This window comes from Carya illinoinensis, chromosome 12 (genome assembly GCF_018687715.1).
Source record: "Carya illinoinensis cultivar Pawnee chromosome 12, C.illinoinensisPawnee_v1, whole genome shotgun sequence".
Lineage (NCBI taxonomy): Eukaryota > Viridiplantae > Streptophyta > Magnoliopsida > Fagales > Juglandaceae > Carya > Carya illinoinensis.
The window spans coordinates 10,275,004-10,292,738 of NC_056763.1; the positions used below are offsets into that span (position 1 = coordinate 10,275,004).

The window sequence follows — 17,735 nt, forward strand, 5'->3', positions numbered from 1 at the left end:
AAATTGCATTCAAATACCATTTTTTTTTTTTTTTTATGTCGGGGAACCTCTTCAAGGCAGGGCCCTTCGGACCCACCACCCCTGTAGAGTGAACACCAGTCTTGTGCACCGCACCATCGGAAGTTTCCCTACATGAAACTGGTTAAATTGCTGGATTTTCACTAGGGGGTGTGGCCCCAAAGAATTGTTTGCACTCATGAGGTGTGGAACCTTGGACCTTGAAGGGAGTGATATCCCAAAACCAAAGCCTTCACCAAATACTTTATATGGTGCAGCCAAAAAGCACCCTATTTTTGTTTGAACAAGACCATTTTAGAAATTAATCTAGCAAAAACACTTGGCATGCAATACTTTATAATGGCTGTCAATTCAGTCCAAGCCCGTTTGATGCAACCAAATATAACATGTAGCTAATATCATTGCAATAAAAATTATATTAATTAAAGCCTTAAAAATTCAATTCACCAATTGGGCAAAGGTTTTGTCATATGCCTATCTTCTGGATAGAATTGGACAAACCCTTTTTAACCAAGTGCTATCAACACGCATCATCACTTGCAAAATACTCGTATTATTCATTGACAAACCGTTCAAGTGCATTCAACAAAACTTAACTTCAAATCAACAGCGTGAGTGATGCAATAATTGAAACTAGAAACTCACCTTTTGAGCTTCGCCATCAAGCCAAGCAAAAGTCAACCGCTTGGTAGTTAGAGCTACAGCTGCAGGCGAGACGGATTCTTCTTTATCAGCTGCCTTTGACTCACTGTCATTTGACAATAATTTTTGAACCCTGCGCATGGTCTATGAACCAATGAATTTAAGCCACTTCCTAAACTAGAACACATGGCTCATAAACAGCAAGCATAAGTACATTCAATTGATTTCAGACAATTTGGATAAGAACACTTATACCAGGTTTACACTGACCATATTTACTTATTCCCCTTCCCACTCTTTTCTTCTTAGTTTCCATTCTTTAAGCTTTTTGTGGGGGCAATGTATCTATTACGTATACTCTGATACATTCAAGGTAATAAAAAATGGAAAGGAATGTAAATACTTAAATTAGGTGCATATATAACAAAGCTCTATGAAACTATCTGTATCGCCTATTAAAAAGATTCAAAATAGGCTTTCCAATCTGATATTCTTGTGCAGTAAAAAGCCACCAAAGTGGTAATTATCAACTTAACCAATGCAAACAAAAAGAAAAAAGGGGAAATGCTTTTCTTACAAATAATTTTTACAAAAAGATTTGGAGCCCTTCAATAAATTTTACATGATTAACACAGAACCACAACCCCCATGAATTTGGTGTGCAGAACATGCCACCATCTCATCCATTATGCATATCAAATTTGAAGTATTGTCTTCACATAAGAATGAACCACGTCACCACCACAACACTTTCTTCTAATAAGTTTTATGATTTAAAAAGTTTTGTAACTTTCATTTAATCTTATTACCCATCTTCAAACTCCATCACTTTCAATCTCCAACTGATTCAACATCCAGCCCCTTAAGTTTCCACTTAATTGTATCATTCCTTCAAAGCCATTGCTCTCTCAACTTTACAATTCATGAAACCTGCAAATAGTCACGCAGGCAATTTGTGGCAGAGAACTCCGGCTTTGATTCTGATGAGTAATCAAGCTTCAGGTCAGTAAAGCCCAAATCATCCATATAATTGACATCACTCTCTTTAAGCGAGAAAACACGTCAATTTGCTCCATTAAAACCAACATCAGGCTCAAGAAGGCCACCGCTCTTCAACCAATTCAATACTCTCCGAGCCCAACACTGAATGGCTCTCGCTCAGCTTTATGAACACTGCTAGGCTTCCAAGAATCAATCTCTCTGTGGCACAGAGAGAGCAAGAGAGATGAAGGAGAAGCTGATACCTCAGCTGGAGTCGGCGATGGCTAGACTAGAGGCGCTGTATACTGGGTTTGGTTCAGGAGGTGTACATGGGATAGATGGAGAAACGGCATAAGATTGGGGAATACATATTGGAGACCACAAAGATACAGCAAAATGCCTCTCAATCTGTATCATTTGCATTTGGTGCTTAAAACAAAATCTCAATCTGTATCATTTGCATTTTGTGTTTGTGCAAATTGTATTATTTTTAGCTTATGGCATTTATAGTATCACTGGCTGAATCACCATGTTTTGATACTGAAATTGGTCAAGTTGAGTGAATTTGATTCTGCTATTTTTGCGCGGATAGCATAAGTTCTATGTCTTATATTCTTCTAACAAAATTGGAAAGTATAGAACGAAAATTTGTATGGATCTTTCTTACTTGGATCTGATCTGGTGAGTGTTCATTTCTCTAGTGCAAACTGCTGATAAGTAAAGTCGATTGGCTCTACTGTGAAACCATGGTTTGTTTTTGAATGCCAGTAAATTGGCCAGAAATTCCAGTGAGAATCATCAGAAAGTTGTAAGCTAAGTTACAAGGCTTTTTGTTTATCCTAAGTAATTTCTCGAGGTTAATGGTTCTAAAAATTGTAGTTGTGGAATATTACCACTTTTTTCGGTAACTTGATTTCTATGCAATCATTTTCTTCTTGGAGTTCAAATAGCTGGAAATCTCTGTTTTCTTTTATGCATCTAAGTTACTACAAATTTCATGGTAATGTGATTGCTTGAATACCATATTGATTTCTGACTAATAGCTAGCTCCATCCAATCTTGTAAAAAAATGATTTCTTGTTTTGGTTTTATATAGTTATATTATCTTTAGCAGTAGTGCTGCCTGTGAGCTAATAAGGGCCACGATTTTCTTGTTTTCTTCTTATTTTTCATAAATATGATCTTACGTGAATTAGCTGAATTTCTCGAGCCCTAGAGTGAAGTGATCATGAAAGCAAATAATGCATTGACAGAAGGAAGGTGATCTGATTTCTTCAACCATTTGAAGTCCACTGCAGATAGTCTACCAAATGGACATCTGTGGTTGTTTGAGAATGCTGGATTACCAAGCCTGAAGTTCTTGCAAATGCACATCTAGTTAGTTGTTTTATTTGGGTGAGGTGGTGTAGGGAGACCAATGCAACATTTATCAGCTTGCTTTACCTTGTAAAGAATGTTTGTTTGATCTTCACAGTTCGTTTGCAGAAGTTTAAAATCTCTTCCTAGATAGGTGTTTTCTCTTGTGTACACCCTGTACATGTACTTGGCTATGCCTATTAATAAAATTTTACTTATAAGAAAACGAAATTTATAATCTTTAAAATGTTATAAAATAATAAAAGTTAATTAATTAAATTTTAAACCTTGACCTGCGCATCGCGAGAGTCTGCGAGTAGTTTTGGAAGAAATCCCACACAATTTATCTGAGCACAGAAGCACTCACAAGAGTTTACTGGATGGATCAAATTTGTGGCTTCACAGGGTAAGAAAAAGATACAATACATGATTTCATCTATATGTAATACCAGAAACACCAAAGTTATGATGTTGAAAAAGAAAAAGAAAAAGAACAAGAAAATCAATACATCCATACCAAACATATCATGATTCACAAAAGCAGAGGAGAGATGCTTACTTCACGCATCTTGTCAAGTTCAGTGCCTGGCCTTCCTGCCAAAATAGCACAGTACCAGGTTGTGGTATCCACTCCAGCACGAGAATAACCCCGAGCATCACAACCCAGCTCCATTGATGTTACACTTCTTAGTTGAGGAAGCTCTGGAAACACAAGGCTAGAAAAATCAATTAAGTGCCATTCTGAATAAATAAAAAGCTAAGAAATAAAAGTTTAGCATCATATTGATAAACAAATCTCAGTCATGCTTTTGAATTTCATGGTTCAGTAACAAAGAGCTGATTCGGTGAAGCATAACATCATTAGTTAAATGGAAATAAACATAATTAACTTTTAAACATGCATGAGATTGAAAGCTAGTTATACGAACCCCCAACTACCACTTCCATGCCCAACTTTTGATGACAACACATCACCTAATTACCAACCACAGACTTGGCTAATTGACCAATAACTCATTTTGATTTGTTTTATTACTTGACAATAAGCCAATCCATAGAACTTAGTGCATGACTGATGTGTGACTGAATATTATATTTTATGATTATCTACTAAACTAAGGCAAGGTTAATGTAAGAAAAGAATAATGAATGGTATGAATATGTGTATTTGACAAGGTTAAAGAACTGGCCATATGAGGATGAGGATGGTACCATGAGGTTGGGAAGGATGGCAACATTGGAATGCATCACTGGCGCTGGTGATGACTCATTCCCGAGGTTGGTTCTATTTTGCTAGCTACAGCTAGAATCATTGATTGCAAGGGTCGCCAACAGAGTGTAACGGCCATAATTATGATGTTAAGGTAATGAATGATTAATGATTGAGGTTAAGGAAGATAAAATGCTTAAGCTTGAGGTTGAGGTAAAAGAATGTTTCTTAAATGCTTTAATATTAATGTCTTGTGTATGCTTAAAAGGTGAGTTTTCTTAAAAGAACTTTATATGAAAACCTTATGTGTATATTATGCTTATTGCATGATGTGGTTCTTTTTGATTATTCGACTCATTTTAGGTGTTTTAAATATTTTCCCACCCGAGATGAGGAAGAGCTAGGGGAAGTTGCGGTCAAGGATGCTATCTAGGAGGTTGACATTCGCAACAAGACTTGAGGCTTCGAGAGAGAATTTAGGTTTTGATCTTTACTATTAAATGATTTACATTTCCGCAATGCGTAGTACAAGTTAAACTATTATATTTAACTAAGTGCAATTAAACAAGATGTTTATTTTGAGATATTTCTTTTATTAAATATTTAGTGAGAACTTTATTTATGGGATCTTTTATGCCTAGTGCAAAGAATGTAGTTTAAAGGTTAGTAGCATCTAGTTCCTCTAGCTTTACAAACCCTAGAGGGATGGAGTGTTACATGCATAAGCTCCCAAAAAGGAATTTCCCACAAATGCACCTCAGGTAATTTAAGGGAAATTCCATAGGCTGATAGCCCATAGAAATTGTTTGCACACATGCATTCAAAACCTTAAACCAGGAAGGAGTATACCATCAAGACCAAGGCTCTTACCACTTGAAAAGCCCCTAGGGTTAGCTGTCCACTATTAATGTCCTGAAGTGCTGGCCTCTCATGCATAAAGGCAACAATGAAGGTATCGGGAAGCAACAAGCAATGGACTCCTAAAAATACACACTTGCACTACTAGGAAATTGAAACTGAGTTGGGGTAAAAAGATTTGAGCAAACACAAAAAGGATGACCAAACAAAACACATGTTCCTTCTCCTACTGAAATGTTTAGACATTTTATTACAATTTTCCAGTCACTTTCTTTCACTTTAGACCCGGTTTGGATACTGAGTAGAGTCATCTATACCATACTACAGTTTTTCCTATCCAAACATATTATATATCATCTCTAAATCTTAAAAACATCAACTTAAATAAACAGTAATTGTGATGCCCCCAGTCTCCGCTTGGGATCGAACAATGACTAAAGCATCGATACATGCAAATAGTATGCAATAAATCGCAGCGGAATAAGTCATCTCATAAAATTTTGTACAAGAATAAAATTAATATCCCAACTTCATTCATAGCTTTTAAACCATACTTCTTAGAAATGGAGTATCAAACTCCTCGTTACATCATAACAAGTTTGGTCTAAAAAGGCCTTAACAAAGAAAATTATTAAGGCATCTTTCTGATCTCAGCTTCTCCACGTAGATCATGACTAAATCTGTTCATTCTCTGACTTGAGCATATTTTTAGCCTTGATCATCCTCCTAACTTACTACTCTTGGTCCTGCCACAACTTCTACCATTTCAGAAGGGGAATGGTAGTGGAAACTACCACAATGAGATTTCGAGAAATCTCAACAAGTACGCACACAACATACAGTGATTACATAATTCTTTGACTTTTCGGAAACACATACTTTTGTCATTATTTATATCTTGGTTAATCACGTGTTCTGGAACATATCTTATCGTATCACATGATTTCTATCATGTGATCCTTTTCATATCATGTAGGAGCATTGTTTTGTTCTTATAACACATGGATACATCACAGCTCCCCTAAACACCGCGTGTTCCTGCTAGTTACCACATCAACCATCGACCCCTTTGATCGAAGTGACTACATCTTATCATAAACATTTTCTTTTATAGCAGTTTGCTAACTTTGCTTTTACCATATGACACTCACTAGTGTTAAGGGCAACCTTGCTCCGGTATCATTCCATAGGAACCATTCGAGGCCCTTCGATTGTACTCTGTCGACCCAGGGGTCTCCACTCGACTTTAAACACTCCAAAGTGGACAAGGTGTTCCACTAGGACAATCCCCCATCCTAGCATTTGAGGTCGTGATAAAACTTTTTGACTCTTTTCCTTGAAAACACTTCTCTCAAATGCATGTGACATGAGACTTAAGACAACGTTCTTATACTTGACATATGACACATGAAATGCCGTGCATGAAATAACTAAGCATAACATGTTCGATTCATGGCATGATAATTTGGAACACATGGAATATCAAAATACATACATGGAACTATGAAATTAAGCCTTGGCTGAAACATATAGGTGCAAAAACATGAAGAACCATCACTTAGTCATGTTCCAAACTTTAAAAATATTACTTAGAAATCAAAGCATAACAAAACAAAGCATGAAATCATAGCATTTCGTTAAGATCTGAAACCTTTTACACATCGCATAGCCGAATCATCAAGTATCACAAATTAACACCATTGTTTTCCTTAAAACTAAGACATGCAAAGAATATTCTTGCCATTTGTATCATGAACCGAATCATACTAATCCTTCCATATTCATATTCCAAGTTCATGTAAGAGTATTCAAGCAACAAACAAGAATAGCAATCAAAACAACAATAACAATAAAAGGATTTACACAAATATATGCAAGTATTAGCCAAGAGCAAGTTAAGTGTATACTTACAAAACTCCACGTAAAGAAAACGAATAGCAAGTTGTAAATCAAAGTGTAACTAGTTAGAATGAGGGTTCCAAAAACCCTAATCTATGATTCTTGAGTGTGTGGGGTTTCTAGGGTTACCACTAGGGCTCAAACAAAACTAGACCATTCAGACTCTAGGGTTTTGAGTCAAGAAACCCCTTGTTTTCCTCATATTCTTATTCATATCTCGAAATAGAGTGAAAAAGAAAGTGGTTGGCTGAATACATGGAGGATTTGTGTCCTCAACCATTCTACTTAAACCATTTTGAAGAAACCCTAGTTGGTTTCCCATGAATAAGTGTGGAAATCGTGTGTGCTCCACCATATTCAAACCCTTTAGAGATCCTCATCTCTTCTTTGAGTTGAAAATGTGTTGTGTGTGAAGAAAATCAAGGAAAACCGAGTCCTCACTGTCTCCTCCTTGCTAATGTCAAAAATCCCTCCTTGAGTAAAGCTTCCCTTGTTTGGTTGGAAAGAAAGTGTGAGAAAGTGGAGAAAATCTCCAAATGGTCGTGTAAGAGAGGGTGAGAGCATAAAAAATCCAAAAATGGAAAAAGCAAAAGCCCTTGGGCGTGTAGCTCCTCCCCCTTTAAATAGAGCTCTCCAACAAAATCTCATTGGTTGCCAGTAACCCTTTGCATGAAACTCAAGTGGTGGCGTAACTAGTGCATGTGGGACAAGTGGCACTTGCTGATGCATGCGGGATATGTGGCATGGGTCCTTGGAAATCTAAGAATATCCTTGCATGGGCACCATGTGTCAAAGCTCCTTTTTTTTTTCATCCTTGCCTCTCCTTGGAAAGTCCAAAAGATCCTCTGCATGTGTGACAAATGGCATGGTTCTCTTGCCAAATTCGAAATCCTAAGAGGCTCCTTGGGCTTGCCCCCCCATATGGTCCATATTCAATGAATCTCTAGGGCAAAATTGTCATTTGATAAATCCTAACCCTAGGCTTGATCCTTGTAGACTTGTGCATGCTTGCCAAGTGGCAAGTGGCATGTAGGATGTGGGTGTGTGTTCTCCATGCATCCTTCCCTTTTCCCATGTGTCTTTTCCTTCTTCCCAAATGTCTTTTCCTTTTTACCATGTGTTTCTTCCTTCTTCGCATGCATGTCTTTTTCCTTTTCCCTAACCAAGAAGTTTCTTCTTCCTATGCATGTTCCCTAGGTGGCTCTCCTACTTCCTTGTGCTTATGAAAAAACTCAAAACATGACATGTGGCATTGTGGTGGCCAAAACCCTAGGGGTACAAGGGTAATTTTCGTGCATTGGATCTTCATCTTTTCTTCTAAAAGCTCATTGCATGGTTGACACATGGCAAAACTGAAGATATCTTGAGTGTAGGCCAAATTTTCGAAATCCCTTTATATCCCTTTCGTTTCCCCATGCAAATCACTTGGAAAATCCTCTCGTCTTCCCTAAGCTCCCTTTCCAATAGCATCTACCTTGGGGATTGAATTTTAGCCAAAAGATAAGGTGTAGGCATGCAAGCCATCCCTTGGCTTCCCCACACTTCTCTCTCTCCCCCGTAGTCCACTATCATAACTAGATACATAGTTCCTCACATGTATGATACATGGCACTAGTGGCAACGGTTTGGGTCATGAGCTTTTGGCCATTGGGCTTAGGTTTTCTTATAGGGACCGAAATTCACAAGGCTTTCTAGGGCTAGCTTCACTTGGGCTCGCTTCACTTGGGCTCATGTTGCACAACATTAATTCTAAGGCCTTCCCTTCAAATAAAAATACTAAAGCCCATAAAATACTATAGCAACTAAAATAACCTATGAACCATAGTTAGCCAAGTTCAGGTTATCAAATGTGGTTACCGAAACTATATCCCCTCATTTTCTCATCCATTTTTACATCCAGGTTCAATGTATCTAGATGTGAGGAATGCATGTGAGACATGTGGCATGTGGGTTGGTGAAATGGGCGTGTGCCTTAGGTGTGTACCGAACCCTACATCATTTTTCATCTCCTTAGCTTCTTCTAGAAACTTTCAAGCATGCTTGCTAAGTGGCACCAATGTGCTAACCAAGGTGCATCTTCCCTAGGTTCCTAATGATGGGAATTTCTAGGGAATTCTAAAAGCTTTTTCGTCTTCCAAGTAGACAACTCCCCCCTCCAATGATAAAATTAAAACTTTTGTCACTATTAACAAATGTTTAATCAAGCCCATCGTCACTGCTGAATAACTCAAAAACAACTAAAGAAAATTATTTCCAGCAATGGTCACCGAAGCTTAATCAACTAAAGTAATGAATATCAAATTACAAAAATAGAGAAGTAACAAAAAGTCTAGGGATTCTCCTATTTCCGAGTTAGCAACCTACTGAAACAAATTTTCTATAAAAATGGACGATTTTAATTTTGTAAGATAACAAGGCAAAATTAATTTGGATAGCAGCAATACTAAAAGGTCAAATACTTAATACGTAAGGAAAAAACAGCAATACCTTGCTGCTTATTCTGTTCCATAATATTTGAAAACCATGAACTGTTAACCAGACCTGCAACAAAACTCACAGCTTAGCTTGTCACAAAAGTGCACAACTTAGATCAGACTGATTTAAAGGCACCAAGTTAAACAGAGAAACATGCCATGGTGAACGATAGGTTTTACTCCTGGATCTTTCAAAAAAACTATAGCAGGTGCAGATTCCACCTCTAGCCTGTAGTAATCATAGCAAAAAGTGTCAAGATCCAGAAGTAGTATAAACGTTGATTTAAAGGCAATCAATGATGCAAAATGTGGAAATATGATTTAATTCTTCTTACAATTATAGACAAAATTGATAGAAAAGTACCGCTTTTTCATTGCCAGATAAAAATTATTTCTTCTATTGAAACAGCAATCACATAGGCACTGTGAAAAAAACTGAAAAGAGAACCTATTTCATCAAATCATCTATTCATGAGTCCTAACAGATACAAGTAAGCATATCCACTTACGAGTTCCACCAAAAGGAAGATTCTTCTTCGCGCCACAGTATAAATGCAAAAGAGGCATATGCCCAATAATTTTTAGCAGCTTGACGTACAAATGGAGCAGCACGTTCCCCGGTTTTTGAGAAAAAAATGACTTTTACCTATGAGCCAGGAGCATGAAACCCACAAACTCTTAGAAACAAAATATAAAGAAAAATTTTCACAAATTAATACATCCAATTATTAAATTAATTGAATCGCGTGTCAAACTACAAAAGTCATCAATCTCAGAAAGAACAAAATATCCGAAATTTAAATAGCATGTGTTGTGTTTGCCTGAAATTTAATTTGCATGCTAGGCGGCCCCTAGAACTTAATGAAATTTAAGCATAGAACTTTCCAACTACAGAGGATATATTGAGTGTGGAAAAGGATCCACTGAGGAATACCAAGTTCTTTGGATCATATTGCTTGTAACATCAACTGATGACAGAATAGTATTCCTTAGAACTCCTGGTACCAATTTCTTAAAAGATTTATAGAAGTTTTAAATTATCTTCATTTTCACTTAACACCACTTAAGACACTGAATGAATTTCCCTAAAACAATTATTCCCGTCTGTAGGAAAGGATGCAGCATAGTAGCATCAGTTACACACATGGCACGTAAATAATTTCAAGATAAGCAGTCAATGAAAAAATGATGTCAACATCCATTTTGAATAACCAAAATTAGGGAAAAAGCTAGAATAAGGGAAAATTTTGGTAAAAGAAGCATTGCATCTGTCCAAAACTAACAGTTGACTGGTTTCTAAATCTATATGATTCCAGTTTCATGATATACAAGTCAGCCAGTTACTGCAGCATGCTAGATTAACCTTAATTTTACTTTACTAAATATAAGCATGGTTAAGAAGCATGGGAGTTTTGACTACTTAAACTTGTAGAGGAGAGTGGTAAACATAAGCACCCCATAGAAAATAGATATGCTCAACTTGACAACGCCTTGAATAAAAAGAAAACCATTCACAATTTCGAAGACTTCCCTGTTGGAGAAGTTATCACATTCATAATAGTTGCAGTACAAATTTGGATTAATTACTTGATCTCAATTCAAGAGAAAGAGAAAACATTCCTGACAAGTACAGCTATAGCTACAATCTACAGTTCCTCTACAACTAACAAAGTGGTCATTAATAAATTCAATTCAATATTGTAACTATGACTAGTAATCAAAGCACAAGAGATGGAAAAAATGCATGATAAAATATGGAAATAAAAAATAAATAAAAATAAAAAGGTGGAGGGGGTAATTACCTTATGAGGACCACTTTTCACCAGAAAATTTGGCACCTGAAATTGAAATTCAGTTACATTTCATTCAATAAGGACAGAAAATAAAGGCAAAAAAAGAGAAAAAAAGTTCAAATAGACAAGGTGATCTGAATACTAAATCAATCAGAGAAGGACTGCAACAAAGAGATTATAAAAGCAAGCTATTTCTATTGCATAATTAATCTTCTTGTCTTTGCTTTTTTTCATATCAACTGATTCCCCAGACAAACCATTCCAAGAAACCATAAACATGTATCTTTCTATGTATGTAAAATCACAAGTGACTAACAATAAAAAATGAGGAGGGCCTTCCAGAGATGTTTCATGCACCAAAAGGGCTTGAGCAACAGCCTCATGGTTGAACACAAACACAGTTTTCAGAGGGCATAATTGTATTAAGCATACCCTATGAGGGTTGAAAAGATTTCGAAATACCCAGCATTTTTGCTCTTTTCCATTTCCTCTTCTTTCTCTTTGAACCATAACTTCACCTGGCATCAGTGTTGCCAGTGATGGTTTCATGGTCTCACTGTGGGTGTAATGATGTTTTTGATCATTTCCATCGCTGACTGGTGCAGGTGGCTGTTGTTGGTGGGACCCCTCCTGTGCTAGCTATTGAGTTCTTAGTGGTTGAAGATGCTTAGTAGCATTATTTTTCATTGATGGAGTTGAAGAAAGGAGTGTGTTTGGTTGCTTGGCTTGGATATCTTGTAAATCTGAATTAAAAGTTCCTTCCTATTCAGAATGATAGCTTTCTTGGCAAGGGGAATCCATATCCATAGCTGGTATATCATTGGTTCATATTTACACTTATATGGCTTAACCCATTACCAAACCCATTTATCTGGGTCAATCTATGTGATAACCCGAACTTAGCCAAGTCCTCATCTATTACTTTCATTATGTTTAGTCTTGGCCCACTTAGTTATCTGTCCAAGTTTTGGCATGTAGAGAACATAGAAAGCAATAAGGGCCTTGCCCATCTTAGAGAAGAGACACCCAAGCCCACTAAGAGGCCCATCATGGGCTAGTGAAAGTCAACCACTAAGGGCCTTGGGCTTAGGGAAAACCCTAATTGGGGTTTTGGCATAGGAGGCGTCTACTTGGAAGAGGAAAAAAGCTTTTAGCTTTCCCTACAATCCCCATCATTAAGAACCTAGGGAAGAGGCTCCTTGGTTAGCACATTGATGCCACATGACCAACATGCAAACCAACATCTAGGGTAATTGAACCTGGACATGAAAGTGGAAGAAGGGAGAGAGAGAGAAGAGGGTTTCAGAACCCTAAGAGTCAGACACCACACCCATGCACTTGTGTGTGAGTTCTTAGAAGATGCAATGATATGGGGCGCCTAGGGAAGGTGCAAAATCAGAAGCATGAGGTTCTAAGAGGCTCTAGGGTTCAGCCAAAGGGATTACATGCCTAACTATGAAGAGCCAACAACCACTTTTGCCACTTATCAAAACCATTTGAGTTCCAAGGAGATTGAATGGGAAAGTGGCGCATGGGGGAGCTCAAGGGGCTAAGGCATGTCTCACTAAGAGGATTAGGGTTTTGGCCAAGGTAAGATGCATGCCCATCCTAGAAAGATCCAACAACTTCTTTGCCAAGTGTCACATTCATTCAAGATGGGGAGTTTCTAGAAAGAACAGATGATTAGGATTGGAAGAGGCACATTGGGACAAGGCAAAAACCTAGTCCCTAGGTTCGGCCACATACATGCATGCCACTCTCCCAACACACACTGGTCCCAAGTGTCTAGAGGAGAGGAAAAGTTGCCTAGGGAACCAATACACACGCCACCCTAGTCTAAGGAAGAGGAAGAGGCCTTGTGGGGAAATGAGAAGGTTCGGTCAACACATACACAAGCGCCACTTGCCAAGTGGTAAGCATGCACACACACGTTCATCCTCCCAAGGATGATTGAGATTTTTGTGTATTGACCTTTTTAGCCATCATCTTCAGGGGTAAAGATGATATCTTACATCCCATTAAAGAGGCTAAAGTCTCCGTGCCAGGGACAGCCCCCACCAGTTCAGACTTTGAGAGATTAACTCTCAAGCCCAAGACAGCTTCAAAACTAAGAAGTAACCATATTGCATGGAAGAACATCTGGCCCTGCTTAGCATGGCCATTTGTGAGGATAATGCCTCACCATCATTTTGCTCTAGCCCACCTCCAGATTCAGCTTGATCACTTTTATGAAGGGGCAAATATGCTCAATAATTGTCTCGCAAACAGGCCACTTCATCTTCCATTGCTACTCCTGCTTCATCAATTACTCCATCCACGTCTTCTTCCTCTTCCTCCATGACTTTTTTTTCTAGAACCTTATTTAATTTACATCATAAGGAATCTTCAAAAGATGTTACTCATTATAATAGTTATATCGCTAAAATTGAAGGCATTGGATTCACTAAACTCAGTGATTCTATGTCTTCATCATCTGTTTTATGCGTCAGTGGCTTTCCATTGAGTTTGTTGCCTGTTAGTAAGATTACCTAAACTTGTCAATGTTCAGCATGCTTTTTCCCTCTTCATCTTTCAGAATCTCAAGACTGGAAGATTGTTACAGGTGATGAATGTTGCGACCTATATTATCTTGCAGCCTTAGCCCATATGTGCATTGTTGTCTTCGTCATCCCTCCCTCTATTTGGAATATCGGATTAGGAATATTGTAAATGTATCTTGTTTCCCTTTTGAAGTGTGTCAAATTAGTCAATACTACCGTGTCTTTTCTACCACAATTTGATAATCAGTTAGATATCATTTTTGTGACATTTTTGGATGATCATTCTTGTATGATATGGTAGTCATGAAGGCCAGATGTGGGTGCTTTTCCATATTCGAAGTGTTTCACACAGAAAGTAAAATCAAATTTAGACACAATTCAAATCTTGCATTCAGAGAATGCTAGCAAATACTAACCCACTTCCTTTGCTACTAACATAAGTAATATGGCATTCTTCATCAAATCTAATATACTCACACCCCACAATAGAACAGTGTTGCTAAAAGAAAAATTCACCATTTATTACATACTCAAGGGGTTTTACATCACATGCATGGCTATAAATGATTCTAAAGAAAGTCGGTCCTGACTTGCCACCTTCTTAACAGCATGCCTTCCTCAATTCTAGATGAAGTCTCTCACTTTCTGTTTTCAGCCTAGACTTCCTTTTCTATTTCACCAAAGATGTTTGGGGGTATTTATTATGCTCAACACCGAGGCCCTGGTTTTGATAAACATGATGAATGTGCTACAAAATGTATCTCTTGGTTACTCTCAAACCCAGAGTGACATTGGTACTACAATCTTGCTCTTCGACAATGCTTCACTGGTATTGATATTACCCTATTTTTTGCCATAGTAGTGAATGTGATCTTGTAGCGTCATCATCCCTTAACCCTTACTCTTCTACCATCACCATCTGATCCTACACCATTCCACTCTTCACTAGCATCTTCCATAGTTCCCTTGCATGTTTATTCTTCTCACCCAAGGCCACTGGCACCAGTTCCTCCACCATCTTTGTCTCTCTCTTCAGATCCAGATTTACCAAGTGCTTCAAATTACAACCTATTGCTCTCATAAAAGTGTTCGTTTTTGTGTCACACAACAGCCTATTAGTCAGTCTGTTTCCTGGCATGCCTTATCTACTTCAATGTGGAGAAAAATTATGAATGTAAATGGGTGTATGAAGTTAAATTCACTATCCAATACAAGCTTTTGGTCATGTATTGATATATAGGCCAAAAAGACATCTCATAATGGAAGCATTTTCAAATGTTGATTATGCAGGGTCTCCTTCGTATAGAAGATCTACTGCTACATACTAAACCTTTTTTAGAGAAATTTGGTTTCAAGAAAGAGAAGAAAACAAATATAGTTTCTCGTTCTTGTACAGATGCAGATTGAAAGTATTTCATAGCACAAGGGGTTCTTTCTTTAAAAAAATCATAGGTGCCTAATTACAATCATTACAAATCACGGGGAGAAGGGAGAGAAAGGGGGGGGGGGGGGTCAACTGAAGTTTCTCTCTTTTTTTTATAAGTCTAACTTCTAAAATGCCTAATGCAGATTTATAGGGGAAAATGGGGAATGCAAATTACAAGAGGCTAGATAAAAAGAGCAAAGCTTGTAACGACAAATGGAAGTCCAAGCCAAATCTAGGCTTATTCTCTAGTAATCAAGGATACAATTGGAGCCTCCAAAGAATCATTATAAATGTCAAGTTCTCTATTCAAGGTAATGAGAAAATTATTCGCCACCCAAACCATGTGTTGGAATCTCCCCCACTTGTATGCCTGATGTCTTCTATAGGTCATTCTATTGTGGTACATTCCCGGCTAATATTGGTTTTCATATCATTTGAAATGAATCAAAAAAGGGTCAAACCACATCTAGGCTTCATACTACCAAAGGACAGGTCAAAAATCAATTATATATGTCAAAAACATCTCCATCCCAAGCAATCTAAGAACTGATTTACCAAGCCATTATTCACCGCCCTCCATACATGTGGGCTGTTACACGGCTCAAGAACAAAAGATCACTTATTACAATTGTGATTCCACATGATTCCCAATTGAACTCTATAATAGGTTCACCTGCAACATAGTCATTAGATTTCATCACGCCAGTAAGATGTTGAGCTCTAATTTATCCAAAATTGAGCATATTTTGGGATGCAAAAAATATTGTGTACAGACTCTATTAATAGGCCACAGGCCATGGACTTTGATTTTTAATGTATGGGCGTAATTATATTTCAAGTCCATTACTTGCTTTCTTTAGTAGATTTATGCCATGGTCATCACTAGGTGTGATTGCTTAGGTTTCTCTTCTTTCTTGATACTTCATCTGAAAAATAATAAGGATAAGCTATACTAAAGCCTACTCTATCAGGATTGATGGTGCCTCACTCAATTTAGCTTGCGGCAACATAACTTATATATAAGTTTGCAAAAATATTGATAAATAGTAAATGCAGGTAACTTCCAAATTTCGTTTGAATTAGTATAGCTGCATTATTTTTTATTGAACTTGAATGGTGATGTAAGTGTGTTTGCCCATATATATTTTAATTAAAAAAAATTATAATAGAAAATAAAGTGTTTGATGCATATCTTTCATTATGTTATCTCTTGGATAAGACCTCTAAACTGAAATCTGTTCCAGACTTCTATTAACATATATGAGAAAGGCCTAGGTCCCATTAAATTAATATGCACAGTCCTGTCATTATTGTCCAAGAAAAATAAAACGTATACATCCCCACTACTCTCTTTTATCAAGCATTCACCACTCTGTGACCTATCCACATCAAACCCTAACACTATCAAAATTCATGGTTATTGAACCTAAGAAAATCTTACATCAAAGTAAAGCAATAAGACTTCAAAGTTTATATAATCAACCCGGTATATGATTTCACAACAATCAATATAACTTAAGACTAGAAATTGTAGAAAGTAAATATCAAAATGGAAGAGCCTGCTCAACCTTAAAAAGATTGAGCAATGCCTTTCATTAGACCTCCTTTATGTAGGTAGTTTTACCACAACTACCTAGATAAATAAAATGATATATATACATAAAGACCACAGAGCATATATATCCATGCAAATTGTAATTTTTTAATGTGGCATACCATAAAGGATTAATTAAAAAAAAATCATGAGAAATCACAACTTAAAAACCATGAAATTATATAACTTCCCCTCGCTCAAGACTGTCTTAGACTCACTTGCGAGAAGTAGATACCATCTGATGCAAAATAGGGGAAAGGTGAAACTATTAGCCAGGCCAAGATGAAAATGCAAAGATCCATGGGATGGCCTTTTCTTAAAAGACATTTGAGTTCATTTCTGTAACTTCTAATACCACAGTTCTTTCAAATTCTCTAAGTTAATATCAATGCTGCACTAAAACACATCCATGAAAAAAAGAAATATTTGAAGGAAACAACATTATGAAGAACGAGATATAGACATCAGAGATATCCTACAAATTACCAAGGTGTCCCTCGTGTAGTAGAGAATTCGTGGTAAACCAAGTACCGTTGTTGCAACCCAATCTGTAACTGCATCTACAGAAAGCTCTCCTTCAAACCTAGAAAGAAGATATCTATCGATGTCAATCCCTCATAATATCTAGTAGAAACATGACCTTTTGGAGTGCAACAAGCCCCCAATATAAAGATACTGGACATTGCTCTTATATAAACCAAAACTCACCTTATAAGACAATCTGCAGTTTTACAACCTTGAGGCAGAGCAACAAGTGAAGGAAGGCCTGTGTACATTACTAACAGCTTAGAAACAACAAAATTATAGAGTGCTTGGACATAATCAAAACGCTTTACCAGAAACACCACATAATGCTAATAAATTTATCATCCATCTGCTGACAATTCCATTCTATATAGCTAACAAGATGCCATGGATTTGTCCCTTCTATATGATTAACAGAA

The 17,735-nt window shown here is 37.2% G+C and overlaps 1 protein-coding gene across 2 annotated transcripts in view; it reads right to left on the reverse strand.

The window, feature by feature from the left end:
* LOC122290391 overlaps positions 1-17,735 on the reverse strand; it is a 36,258-nt gene that overhangs the window by 2,632 nt on the left and 15,891 nt on the right. For both annotated transcript variants that reach the window (XM_043098039.1, XM_043098040.1), the window contains exons 9-16: positions 17,500-17,557; positions 17,278-17,374; positions 11,241-11,276; positions 9,948-10,084; positions 9,597-9,667; positions 9,452-9,505; positions 3,557-3,699; positions 664-804 (exon numbers count right to left, since the gene is read on the reverse strand). In XM_043098039.1, coding sequence (XP_042953973.1) covers positions 664-804; positions 3,557-3,699; positions 9,452-9,505; positions 9,597-9,667; positions 9,948-10,084; positions 11,241-11,276; positions 17,278-17,374; positions 17,500-17,557 — 737 coding nt within the window. The remainder of the gene's footprint in view (positions 1-663; positions 805-3,556; positions 3,700-9,451; positions 9,506-9,596; positions 9,668-9,947; positions 10,085-11,240; positions 11,277-17,277; positions 17,375-17,499; positions 17,558-17,735) is intronic.